Consider the following 13916-nt stretch of genomic DNA (forward strand, 5'->3'; position numbering starts at 1 on the left):
CCCCACGCCGCCCCATCTTCCTGCCTACATGTCTCTCCCTCCCTCCTCCTTCCTCGTCCCTGGTCCAGCAAGACTCATTTTAAATGCTTATTAGAAACGCAATGTCACCAATAAAGGGGCGGGAACAGGGAGGAAGTAAGAGGAGACAGAGGCGAGGAGTCTCCTGTGCAGGTGAAACGCAGTCCCAGGAGTCCCAGTGTGCCTTCCTCTTGTCCTGTTGAGGGTCAGCAGTGGTGAGGTCCAGAGGTCAAGTAGATGTTGCTTAGAACTCTAGTTCTGCCACTCAATGGCTCCGTGGCCTTCCTTGAGCATCTTAGCCTCTCTAAGAATGCCTTCCCAAGAGGAGAGGTTTTGTGGGGCTTGAATGACCTCAAACAGGTCAGGTGTTCACATGGGCTCAGGTGCCAAGTCTCTGACCTTGCTGGTTTGTCCCCTCTGGAGGCCTTGGGCTAGGAGGGCAGAACTGAGAACCTGCCATTGAGAAACGCTTGGAAGATGGCATTCGCCAGTTATCATGCAGATCTGAAGCTCTATCACAGAAGGAAACAGATACTGCTGTTTGTAGATACAGACTCCGAACCTGGATCTGCCCTTAACTGCCCCTGTGGCCTTGGACTTCAATTTCCTTGACCAAAGCACCAACCTCTCCTATATGGGCATTCATACCAACCTTGTGGGCAGACACAACAGCAAGATGGGCTCTGCAGGCAGACCGTTCCAATCCCGGCTCTGATACTTTCCAGAACGTGTCATAGACTGGCACAGCACATTGGATGGGTGGATGGATGGGTGGACAGATGGATGGGTAGAGGAGTGAATGTATGGCTGTATGAATGGATGGAAGGAAGTGCATGAGTGGATAGGTGATTGGGTGAATAGATGAGAGGATTATAGGTGTGTGGATGGATGGATGGGCTAGGATGGCAAGCGGAGAATGAGAGGGTGGATGAGTGGATAGGTGGACAGATAGCTATATGGATGGACTTTAGGATGGGTGGATGTGTAGATTGGTTGGGTGGATGGGTGGGGGATGAGTGGGCAGGTGGGTGGATAGGAGGGTGAATGAGAGGATAAATGTGTGGGTGGATAGGCAGGTAGACGTATGTGTGAATGGACTGATGGAAGAGTGGATTCATGGATAGACAGATGAATGAGCAGATGAATGGACTTGGTGGGTGGGTGAGCAGATGGATGGATAGGATGGCGAATGGAGAAATGGAACTGAGGGATGATGGATAGATAGATAGATAGATAGATAGATAGATAGATAGATAGATAGATAGATAGATAGATAGATAGATGAGTTAGTTGGTGGATGGATGGATGGATGGATGGGTTGGTGGATGGATGATGGATGGGTGGACAGATAGATGGATGGATGAATGGGTGGATGGATGGATGGGTAGATGTGTGGATGGATGGATAGGAAGATGGAGAAATGAATGGATGGATGGTTGGTTGAATGGATGGATGGCCCTGGATAAAGTAGTCATCCCATCTGTGGGATGGAGGCCATAAGATAACTGCCATGATTCTAAGGATGGAAGCAGGTACCACAGTTTGCCACTTCTAAGCCTGGTCTGCATTCAGCATTAACTTTGTGTTGATGACCACTGTAATTTATATATATAGTATTTACATCTCTACTGCTAGGGGTCAAATCCAGGCCTAGTGACTCCCTACCCCAGCTTCAGCCCATCAGTCTGCCGAATAATTATTGCAGGCACAGGAAGAAAAGGAAGAGAGAGCCAAGGAAGGGAAAACCACAAAGGATCACAGGAACATAAGTAATGGCTCACTTAGAGGCTGTAAATATGGAGAGAGACAAAGATGATGGTGACTGAGGGGGTGAAGAGAGAGGCTGAGCTCTGACCACATCCCCTTCCGTAACACAGCAGCAAGCGCCCTTGATTCAAGATCTAACATGGGACTTTTCAAGGATCTTGGCCACACCCAGCCCTCTCCAGACCTGTTTCCATTCCCAAGTCTAACAGTGCTGGGTGGGAAGGGAACACCAGGGATTACTTCTCCCCACAGGTCTCACAAGTTTGTCCCCAAAGAGGCCCCAGTACAGGCCCCCTGCCAGCAGTCTGAGGTCACTTCAATGGCAGAATACTGCTCCTGACTCTATGCTTGAGTTTGGCAGCTCAGCACAGTCTCTTGATGTCTGTCACTACGTGCCACTGGGACCTCAACAAGGGAGGGCAAGGTTCTGGCCATTACATCAGGGCACCTGAGACAAGAAATGTGTCTCTGCCATGCTTCTCCTGAGGCCAGGAGTCCTGGTTTGTCTTCAGACTGGGACCCTTCCATCATTCTTGTATCTTCCTTGCCCTGTGGGTCTTTCATGCCGTTCCTGGAAAGGACTGGAAGTCACTACTCACCTTACCCATCTGCACTGCCGAGGACTCAAGGGACTCACCCTTGCAAAGACTACTTACCTACCTGCCTTCCTCCCCTTTCACCTCATTATGTAGCTAAGGATGCCTTGAATTTCTGATCCTCCTGCTCTTACCTCCCGGGTTCTGGGTAAGATCGCAGGTGTCCACTGCCACACTCAGTTTCTTGGGAGCTATTTTCAGTCATTTTCCAAGTAACTGGCCCTCAGCCTGCAGCAAAGTCTTAACCAGACAGCCATCAGAAATGAGGTCCCTGGACCAGCTTCCCTTTCCCAGAACCCCATCAGAAGGTCTCGGGGCAAGAGTAGGAGGCCTCACAGGGAGGACTTACTGTCTGCTGCTTTAAGGTGGGGGTCCATGGGTGGGGGTCTTGAAGGTTCCAAGCCTCAAGGAAGGTTTGCTGACTGATTCTGCTCTGCTTTGAGCCTCCCACCTAAGGTGCTTGGAGCTTTGTCTTGTTATGTTTTTTTTGTTGTTGTTGTTTTGTTTTGTTCTTAACTCACAACCTGGCTCAGAGGAACCTTTCCTTCCATACAGCTGAGAGGTCAGGATCTGGGGTTCCCGAGGTATAGGGTTTGAATCCTGACTCATACATGGGTTAAAATACAAATAGCAACCAAAACAGTGTCTGTCTCAGGACTGCAGAGAGCTTAGTCCTCTTGTGATCAAGTCACTATGGGCCTGGTGGCTCAGGTGTCTCCCCAGGGCAGGGTTTCCCCATTTTTTTTTTTTACTGATTTGTCCCAAGTGCAGGGACAGTACCTGGTGTACGGCCTATGCTAGGTACATTGGTTCTCTGAGGTGCCACCTCCAGAATGGGAACCTCGTAGAACTTTTAAGGAACAAAAGGTTTTCTTATGAAGTCCTGTCAGGTCTCTCCAGAGAGTCCCTGATGCACAGAGGCAACCATTTCCAAGATTGGGTAGAGACAAGGGATGGTCGTCAAAGCGTGGAAAGAAATCTTCTTTCTCACAGGCAACCACAGACTACCAGCAAGGTACACAGGCCGGTCCCATCCCTAAATCTCCTAGCTTCCGCTGCACACAGAAATCCCTTTGGCTTCTGGAGCAACAAAAACACACAACCTGCAAAGCTGACACTATCCAAGTGACAGGGAGGGACCAGACCTCTGATCCTGGATAGCAGTGTATGAACCTACCTCAGAGGTGCAGAGGTGACACACCCACAAAGAGCTTAGAGGAACTCTGGGGGAGTTTCTTATTGGGGACAGAGGACAGGGGAGGTCAACTGAGAATTGTTCCCCCTCCCCCCACAGATCCCTCCCAAAAACCCAGAGCCAGGAGGACAAGAGTAAACTCTGAGTTGAAAGGGGACTTTGAAATGTTGAAACTTTGACCCTTATGTTCAGAGGTTTGCCTTGCCACCCTCAGTGGGGACACACACACACACACACACACACACACACACACACACACCTGCATTTGCTGGCCTGCCTGCCCTTGCCTCTTCCCTGAGGGCAGCTTCATCCCTGCAGCTGTTCCCCTTCATGTCCCTTCTGCCATTGTCACCTGCCTTTATACCTTTGGTGGGAACCTGAAGGCAGGGCTCGGAGAGAGCCCATCCATCATGCCCTCTGAGCCTAGAGACTCAGGACAGATGGACTTCTGCTCATGGTGGAAGCCACCCCAGGTCTCGCCTGGACAGAAGCTCTGGATCCAATCTAGAGACTTCCAGGGAGAGGCAGAAGACAACTTCCTGCCTACACTCCAGCTCCCGGGGGATAGCTCCCCCATCAGTAGGTTGGTTTCCCCCTTCTGGCCTTCCCTCCTCACCTTTAACCCCATCTCTGAGCCCCACTTGGGGAGAAGAAACCTCTTCTTTGTTCTCCTGTGACAGCTCTGGAAAGTTAGCCCAGGCTAGCCAGCTAGCAGTGACATCAATGCAACAGAAATCACGACCTCCAACCTCAGGGAGGCTGAGAGGCTAACCTGATGCTAGGTACTAGCAAGAGAGTTAGGATGTCGTGAGAGAGCCAGCCCAAGGCTGACAGGTCCTAATGAGTTGACGGCTTCATTCTTGACCTGAGGGCCTCTGAGGTCTGTATAATCCCACCAGGAGCTGTGGTGTGGGGTGTGTGTGTGTGTGTGTGCATGTATGCATGTGTGCATCTGTTTATGTCTGTGTCTATGTGTCTGTGCATACATGTGTATGTTTATGTGTGTGTTCAAGTGTGCATGTGTATGTGTGTTCATGCGTGTGTGCTCATGGATGTGTTGTGTGTGAGCGTGTGTGTAAATGTGTGTGTCTGTTCATACGTGTGCACATGCATGTGTGCGTGCATGCATGCACATGTGTGTGTTTGCTCATGAATGTGCACACATGTGTGTAGAGGCCAGAGATTGCTGTTGAGTGTCTTCTTAGTCACTTTCTCCCTTATTCCCTGAGACACGGCCGCTCTCACTGAGCCTGGACCTCACCATGACCATTAGGCTGGCTGGCCAGCAAGCTTCTTCTGTCTCTACCTCCCCAGTGCTGGGACTCCGTATGTGCCCCACCGTCCCTGGTTCTTTCCATCGGTGCTAAGGATCTGTTCTCTGCTCTGTGCTTACAAGACAAGGGCCACCAACTGAGCCTTCTCCCCGTGCCCGCCTTTGCTCTTCAGCTAACGAGTTTTTGTCACAATAACTTTGTCATATTAACTATTAATATATTGCCTGAGCAATAGAGGGACAAGAAAACTAATGTCTGCTTGATTCTATTCTGCGTCAGACTATCCACACACAGATTACAGCAAGTTCTCGTGGGTAGGGTATAAAGGACAGACCCTGTAAATGGGAAAAGCTGAGGCTCCTAGATGTGCACTGGCTCTCGGCCTCCCCCAAAGTCTGCACCTTCTCCCACACAACACAGCTGTTCACATCAGTTTGTTTCCCATGCCAAGACTGTCTCCTGCAGATGAGAGGAAGAGGGAGTGGCAGGTGGGATGCAGAATAAAAGCCTTTTCCCAGGGGCACTTGGGAGACTGTTTGTAGCTACAGAAACAAACCCATCACCCAGACTCCAAACATCAGCTCTGCTCAACAAACCACCAAGTACCACCTGGAGCTTTATGTTATCTTTCCATCTTTCTCCAAAGCCATGACTCCATCAGGCTATTCGTGATTGAGCCAGCCACCAATTGCACACGAGCAAACCTGAGGCCCTAAGGTCCAACCTAAGCAAAGATCTTGGCCCAAAACCTAGGCATCCATTCTCTCTACCAATAGGAGGGATCCTGTCCTCCCAGTAGTTGATCATGGCCTGATAAAAAGGGAGGCATGGAGTGCTAACTGGCTCTAGGAAGGACTCTTGTTTCTAGATTCAAAGGCATGCCAGCCGCCTCCTACTCACTGTAGGAATGTGCCCGGGATCGAGCTCAGAATGGCGGGTGGGACCAAGAACAGATCCTGCAATCAGTCCATGCGGATCTGGAGGGAGTGACCAACTGTCTCCCATCTCCAGAAAGCAGTAGATCAACCCAGAGCCATAATCACAGACACAAGGCAAGGGAAGGAAGAAGAGACCTTTGTTTCCTGCTCAAACTCTCTTAGGGTCCCGAGCAGCCAGGGGTTTCCTGAGACCTCTGAGTTTTTAGTGACCCTCCCCCGACCCCTGTGGGAGAGAGCCAGTCCGGTTTACCTGAGCCCCTCTGGTTGGGCCAGCAGGAATCTGGCAAGTGGAGTAGAGAGGCTACCTACCTGAGGAGACAGGCCATTGCTGACAGGGTTCATGTGGTTGGAGGGAGCCCCAGGGTTCATGAAGCTGTCAGAGTAGCTGGAGAAGCTGTGGCGGGCTCCGTAGGCAGAGCTGGTGTCCGCAGCTGCAGCAGCCGCAGCCAGCCCACCCTGATGCATGGTTGACGGTGGAAGAGGCTGGGGCCTGTGTACTGTGCTGCCCCCATCTGAGGAGAGACCCGGAGAGGTCCTAAGCAAGTAGCAAAAGCCTCCTTGAAACTCCACCCAGTCGTGCCCTCTGGAGGGAAGGGACCAGCTTCTCAAGTGACTTGAGCTGAGACCAGCTGGTTCCCAGGCACCCCAACATCAGAGTGGCCAGGGCTTGACTCACACCTGCTTGGCATCTAGGTGACCTCTAGGCAACCTGCACAGTCTTGGTGCTTGATATTCTGCATACAGTAGATGCTCAATAAGCACTAACTGGATTGTAAGGTGTGCCTGATGGCATCTATCATCCACCCAGACTTGCCCTATTAGCATTTTGTGGGTACCTGTCATGCTGAGTTGAGTCCTAGCTTTGGGTCGGGGGGGGGGATGGAGAGGAGTCGGGAGACTGAGGCTCAGTGGGTTGGGCCAGAGCCAAGGTCAATGAATGAACTAAACTCAGCTACTACGTTGCTATTCTGCTCTGTTAGGGTCCCTCCCTCTGCACAGCTTTCTGAGGCTGGGTTCCTGCTGTCTTCCACACTGGCTTATTTCTTATTAAGAATCACGGGCAGGGTTCTCTGGATACTTAGCCTCCCCAGCATGCCAACCTCTGGGCCCTTCAGGAGGCAGCCCTGTGCAGCAGATGTTAAGAGGTTTTTTGTGTATGCTAGGGTGGGATCAAGATGGGTGGCTCAGAAACCAAGGGAAGGAAATCTTTACTTCCCAAGGGCCTTGGGTATCCTAGGCTCCCTCCCTTCCACCTTCTTCCCTTGGCATTTCTCTTGCTCAGGCTGTGTGGCATCCTAGAAGCTACTGGAAGAATGGTCTGTGCCCAAAAGATCTGCCTTCTTTGAGGGGTCTCAGTGTCCCATTGTAACCCAGGGTGCGAGGACAGAGGAGCTGGGCTCTTCAGCCCTGAGTGACCAGGAGTTCCAAAGTCAGGACAACAGTACTTGAATAGCAGACACTCACCTTGGGAGATGGTGGTGGTAGGGTAGGTAGAGTCCGGCAGCTGGTAGGGTGGCAGCGTGGGCATGCCGGTGGGTGGGAAACCTCCCGGCAGAAGGTGGTTGAAGGCGGCCAGCTGGTTAGCTCCTGCCTGCTTGCGCCAGCGGGCACGCCGGTTACTGAACCAAACCTGAAGGGGAGAGGAGGCTGAGCCACCAGGAAGGCCTGCAGGGACCTTCAGAGGCAGGGTCCCCTCACCACTCTCCAGGGAGGGCTTTTACAATGATCCCTGTTTTTCAGGAAGCAGGTGACAGGCACAGGATAGGGTGAGGAGAGGCCTGGAGACACTCAGCCTCGTGCTCCTCCCATGGCAAGTGCTCCACCCCAGTGTCTCCAGTCCTTGTTCTAAGCCTCCACCTCCTCCCGGAAGCCCTCCAAGAGGAGACCACACATACAGAACATCCTGAGTAAAGAGGGGCTTGGTACTCAGCTGTGCCAACTTGGGGCTGAGACCCTGCCCTGTTCACATAGCCCAAGCCTTGCTAGAACAAGACCTGCACAGGTATGCAATACACATATGCACATATATGTACACATATGTGCATATGCACACATGCATGTGTGAGCACACACATGTACATACACACACTGCTGCAAGAGAACCCTTCCCACGACATCACTCTCATGCATCGAAGATGGGCAGGTGAGCCTCCTGCCCCTTCAAAGGAGGCCCATCATTCTATTTATCTGCTCCTGGCTGCGTAGCTCTCCACCTCCCCTCAGGTTTGGGACATCTAGGACAGAGGCCTGTGTTCCTCATGCCCTTCAGGGTGAGAATTCCAGAGGTGCTCAATAAATGTTCATTGAGTAAATGAATGAGAAATGAATGAAGGACAGAACAAAGGTGGTTCAGGGCTCTCTATGTGACTGTCCTGGAACTCCCTGTGTAGGCCAGGCTGGCCTTAAACTCATAGAATTCCTCCTGCCTCTGCCTCCTGAGTGCTGGGATTAAAGGTATGAGCCATTACCACCTTAGTTTGTTTTTTAAGACAAGGTCTCATGTAGTCTAGGCTGGCTTCAAACTTGATAACTTGATATGTGGCCAAGGATGATGTTAAACTTCTTCTTCGTCTTTTTTTTTTTTTTTTTNGTTTTGGTTTTGGTTTTTCAAGACAGGGTTTCTCTGTATAGCCCTGGCTGTCCTGGAACTCACTCTGTAGACCAGGCTGGCCTTGAACTCAGAAATCTGGCTGCCTCTGCCTCCCAAGTGCTGGGATTTAAAGGCTGATGTCAAACTTCTGATCATCCTTCCTCCACAGCCAAGTCCTGAGATTACAAGTATGTAGCACCCAGTTTATGTGGCGTTGGGGATGACACCAAGGGCCTTGTGCATGCTAGACAAGCACTCTATCCACTGAGCTATATGCTCACCATTGGTCTCTAACATCTTTTTGCTTTACAATTAATTGTGCAACCCTAGAAGCAAGCAGACCCTGGCGTCATGGTCTCTGTTTTGCAGAAAGGACGCTGGGGACAGGGCTGATATTTAGGGACAGATTCCAACTCCATGACAATCTGCAAGCACTCCACTTGCCCACACAGGGCTGGGAGACCCTCAAGGCACAGACTCTTCAAAGCAGAGGCTAAGTCCCAAGACATACAGAGTTGGGGAGTCACGACAGCACCCAGGGCCTTGAGTCTCTGCCCCGCTCCCCACGGTGGGAACCCCTCGCCAGGGACCCCAATCCATGGGAACACTGTGTTTTTGTCCAAACACTTCCATACACTGTGGTCTCATTCCCTCCCTGGGCATCTACTATGCCAGTAGGACCTCAGAACCCAAAGGAGTCTTGGTGACCATTGAGCTCCTGAGACAAACTGTGTTTTGAAAGAGGAAGCTAAGCTGCTATGGGAGACTCAGCTGACCAGTGGCAGGGATGCAGACTCTCTACCTGGAGCCTCCTCCGCAGACCTCTCTGTTGAACTCGAATGGATGCCCTGACAGCTCTTGCCCCACCTCCAGCGTCTCTGAACTTCTGGATGCTTCCAGACTCCTTTCATAGGACTAAGACTTTGGCTTTTGGGTCAGCCTCTGTCCGTTCTTAAAATTTTGCTTTTGTCCCTCTACTCTGTTCCTCCTAGGGAGCTCACAGGCGTGGCTAGAGAGAAACCCAGGGAACAGGAGGCTGGTAGCCTTCCTGTGGTTCACCAAGGCTTGGCCTCCTGCATTCCCAGGCCCCTCCCTGTTTGGACCTTGTATAACACCTGTTTCCCCAGTCCCCTGAGCCAGTGAAAGCAGTATCCTGACAGCCAGGACATTTTCTAAGGAGCTGCCAGGCTTGGGGTAGTGGGAAGCCACAAGGCTGCCAGACCAGGCAGTGAGGAAGCCCAGAGGAGTACACCTGGGACAACAGCTGTGAGGATCAAGGAGAGAGAGAGAGAGAGAGAGAGAGAGAGAGAGAGAGAGAGAGAGAGAGAGAGAGAGAGGGCAGTCTGCAGCTCCAGTGTCATCAGGGGAGGGGATGAGATGAGCTATCTGGCTGCCGTGCCCGCCCTCTTCCCCTTAAGGGTGGGAGGGTGAAGGGGGTACACCCGCTCTTGGAGTGTTTAAGACCAGATTCTTCTGGGACTTCCCTTATTGTGTTCTAGTTCCAGCTTCTGAGTCAGCTTCCTCCTCTTGGGACATAAGGCTTCCGTGCCAGGCAGGCCAAGCTGCTACAGTCTAGCTGTGTCCCATGGGTCATTTCTCTGAATCCTAGCCTCTGTACCTGTGACTAGGGCTGGTGCCAGTGACCATCCCAACCTGACACATGAGTCTTCGGCTCCATCCCTTTCACCATTGTGGCTTGTGGCCATGGGGATGCTAGGGGTGGCGTGGGGGGCACGTCTCAAGATGGCACAGTATGGTGTAGCCTTCTACAGACCCACCTCCTCTGTCCATAAAGGTGACAGCCCAGGACAATGTTGTCATGCAAGCCATTCATTGAATCACCCTGCCCCATCCCATCTCCTCCATAGCCTTAGCCTTTGTCCAGCCAGGTGCAGAGATGAGTCTAGTTTGTGCCCAGCTGGAGGAGAGACTCCCAGGGCTCAGCCTGGGGCAGATGGGATGAAGCCACCCTCCCCCACTGCTGTCCCTGATGAAGACCTAAACCTTAGTTTGGGCTCTTTCTCCTGTCACTAGAGCCACTGAATCAGGACTGTGTGCTTCAGGTGTGTAGGGTCTTGGGTGACCCAGTGCGGATGGTTTGAATCTACCCAGATCACACCTTGTATACTTCAAGCAATGGGAAGCTCATTCCCTGACTGAGGATAGCCCTGCTGGGAAATTTCCCTCCTCGAGGGAGGTTTGGAGAGTTTGTGCCTTCCCCTTCCCACCTCTGCTTCTCTTTCCCATGCCCTCACCCTTCTTTCTACTAATCTCTCCCTGTATTTCTCTTCCCTTTGGGCTCTGTACCTCTCTCTCTGTCAATCTCTAAGTCAACCAACCAATATGTGCTGCCCCTTCAGGGACTGCATGCGTTAGCGTGTGCATGGTCCCAGGATCATACCTGGAGTGAACACTCGACTCAGGACCTGCCCACATGACACCCTCCACCCCAGCCTGACTCCAGTGAGCACCCCCACTTCTCCTCACCTGGACCCGTGCCTCCGTGAGCTTGGTCCTCTGCGCCAGCTCCTCCCGGGTGTAGATGTCCGGGTAGTGGGTCCTCTCGAAGGCCTTCTCCAGCTCCTCCAGCTGCTCGGCCGTGAACGTGGTCCGACTGCGGCGCTGCTTGCGCTTCAGGGGGAGGTCGGGTTCTGATTCCACGTCTGAGCCCTCATCCAGACGGTTCCCTGTGGTGGGGTAGCACAGTGGGCACAGGGTCACGCCTGTGTCCTCTGAACACTACAATGGGGGACCTGGTGTCTCCCCAAGAAAGAATACGGATTACCACACCATAGCTTAGCAGTGAAGGATGGAAAATAGCCTTCATGCCCAGCCTAGAAGACTGGGTAAACACGTTGGGTCCAGTAGTCCACTGCTTTCAAGGAGGGTCCCTCCAGCTGGGCATTTAGATTTATCACTGCCACGCATGCCTCTGACCTAAGACTTGATGCTCAAAGGACAGGGGCCATAGAGATGGCTGGGGGTCAAGGGGGCGGGCACATAAAGCTGCACAAACCTGCCTACCTAAGTTCAATACCCTGAAACCACGGCGGGAGGAGAGAACCCACTCCAGCAAGCATGTGCCTTGCTGTGGCATGTGCCCCTCCCCCAAGGTCAATAAATGTAAAATAAAATTGTAATAAGCCCTTGACGACGAGCTCCAAGACAGGAGGAGTGCTGTTGTGTTTGTGAAAGTCAGGAAGTCTGTCTCTACCAAGCCAATCAGAAGCCAGCAGGCAAGGAGCAACTTTGCTTTTGGGAAAGCAGGCAAGGTAAAGGCTGGGACCAGTCTCTTTCAGCAAGAGGCTGACAGGGGGGCTGGGCGCGCTGGGTCCGCTGGGGAGGAGGCTGCAGAAATGGCTTGATCAGTTGTCCCTGCTGCTGGGGCTAAGACCTGGGCAAGGGATCCCGCTTTACACCTCCATTGAACCTCATGCCCTTCTCTGGCCTGGTGGAGAAGACCCCAGCAGGTCATCTTTACAGCAAGGCCAGTGGCCCTGGGGAATGTAGGGAGCAAGGAACAGGGTGGGGCATGAGAACTGCAGGGGGTGCGGGTGGGGGTTGGGGTGCAGGGAGACAAGACTCTTCCTTCCTCTGCCTCCCCTTCTCCCTTCACTTATATTATATTTCCCTTCCCTTCCCTGCCATCTTTGGGATTCTTGGGGCTTTTTTTGTCCATTCATGCATGCATGCATGCATTCATTCATGCATGCATGCATTAATTCATACATTCATTCACTCATTCTTTTGCTCACTCATTCCTCCTTTCACTCATTCACTCATTCTTCCACTCATTGATTCTTCCACTCATTCATTCACTCTTTCACTTTTTCATTCACTCACACATTCCCAAGCACCTACCCTCCTCCTGAATAGGCCAAGCACACAGCGGATAAGGTAGGACTCTGTGCCTAGAGTGCCCAGCCTGAGACAAGCTGGAAAGCCTCAGAGGCTGCCTGCTCACACTACTTACAGAGAAACGACATCACAGAAAGGCAGTACACAAAGTGTCTGGGCCTCCCCCTCAGCCTACACTCTCGTCTCTGCCTGCCCACCAGCACACACTCAGCTGCTTCAAGGACATGAGAGCCTAGGCCTTTCTCTCTCTCTCTCTCTCTCTCTCTCACACACACACACACACAACACCCTACTCCCACCCCCACCCCCACCCCTCTCACAACACAGTGAGAATAACAACAACACAACACAACAACAACAAAATATAACCATTTAAAAGTCATCCAGACTTAAGGAAAAGTGTGGCAGGCTGAGTGACAAGCATGTGCAATGGCCCTATGTAAGGGATAAGCATGTGCAAAGGCCCTGTGTAAGGGATAAGCATGTGCAAAGGCTCTGTGCATCAAAATGCACAAAAGGTCATCTTGCCCCAGGGCTGCATCCAGGGCCAGGAGCAGGTGGCACACAGGGAGAGGAAGACTCTTGGTCAATACCCTGGCTCGGGCTGGACTCCCACTCAGCTCTGCCCCTCCCTGTGCCACACTGTATCTTGTTCACTGGAGACTCTGTATTTTGATGACCACTGCCGGGCTGGTCTGATTATGACACTATGCACCATGGCCAAAGAACCAATGGCTAGACACCTAAGATCAAAGCCAACCCCTTCCTGTTCTTTTCTCACCAGCTTGCCAGCTGCCCACCCACCCTAACTCTGGTGAGAGCATCAACTGTGGGCACACATGGCACTCCTGGGGCACACCTGGGGGGTCCCTCGCGCACACCTGGGGCTCTGAGCCAAACACGCCAATGAATGAACTCTGTGTTCTGATGGGGGCCAGGAGAGTGGTTAGGTCAGGGTCAGCAAACATGGCAGGAGCAAGCACCAGGGAATGTCCCTTCAGGTGACCCTGGACTCAGAGCTCAGATGCTAGCTAGGTGAATGGGGATCAGAACCGCCAGAAACAAAACCATGGACAGAAACCACCCTGCCAGCTGAGGGCTGAAATCCAAGGAGCTCTATTATGGCCATGCCCCCTCCCCACCCCTTCCTCCCTGCTTTTCAGATTGCAGCTTTCTGGACAGACTATTGACTTCTGGTTTGGCTTCCTCCCTGACTCCTCGACCCTCATCCTTTGTGAGCAGGGATCTGTGGAGCTCTGTGAATGTAGAGACACCAACCCACCCGAGCCCAAACTGAAGGCAGCAAAGCAGGGTCTACAGGTCGTTGCTGTTTGAGAGAATTGGTCCTCTGCGGTGAAGCATTGTGGGAAAAGTAGACACAGAAGAGCTAACCCTCAGATTTGGGGTGGGTGTCAGGGAGCAACTCCTTCCCGGCTCTGACCCCTGCTTCCCTGTAGCTGGGGTCTCATGGACCAACCGCTGATCTGAAGATAGCCCTAAAAATGATAGGACAGTAAAGAGCCCACTCTGAGTTCCTGAATCCTGTCTCTGCTTAGAGGAGTAGGAGGCCCACACTAAGCAAGGAAGAGCGGTCTCCAAGTTGGGACCTCTCCAATCTTAGGAAGAAAGAAACAGTCTGTCTCAGGAAACTTCCGGTCTGACGGAGGAGGCATCCCTTCT

At 52.3% G+C, this 13916-nt stretch overlaps 1 protein-coding gene across 2 annotated transcripts in view; it reads right to left on the bottom strand.

Moving 5' to 3' along the window:
- The window catches only part of Pax7 (paired box 7), a 96224-nt gene that overhangs the window by 32278 nt on the left and 50030 nt on the right, over positions 1-13916 (bottom strand). For both annotated transcript variants that reach the window (XM_021160850.1, XM_021160851.1), the window contains exons 5-7: positions 10866-11065; positions 7253-7418; positions 6098-6300 (exon numbers count right to left, since the gene is read on the bottom strand). In XM_021160850.1, coding sequence (XP_021016509.1) covers positions 6098-6300; positions 7253-7418; positions 10866-11065 — 569 coding nt within the window. The remainder of the gene's footprint in view (positions 1-6097; positions 6301-7252; positions 7419-10865; positions 11066-13916) is intronic.

Source organism: Mus caroli, chromosome 4, assembly GCF_900094665.2.
Source record: "Mus caroli chromosome 4, CAROLI_EIJ_v1.1, whole genome shotgun sequence".
Classification (NCBI taxonomy): Eukaryota; Metazoa; Chordata; class Mammalia; order Rodentia; family Muridae; genus Mus; species Mus caroli.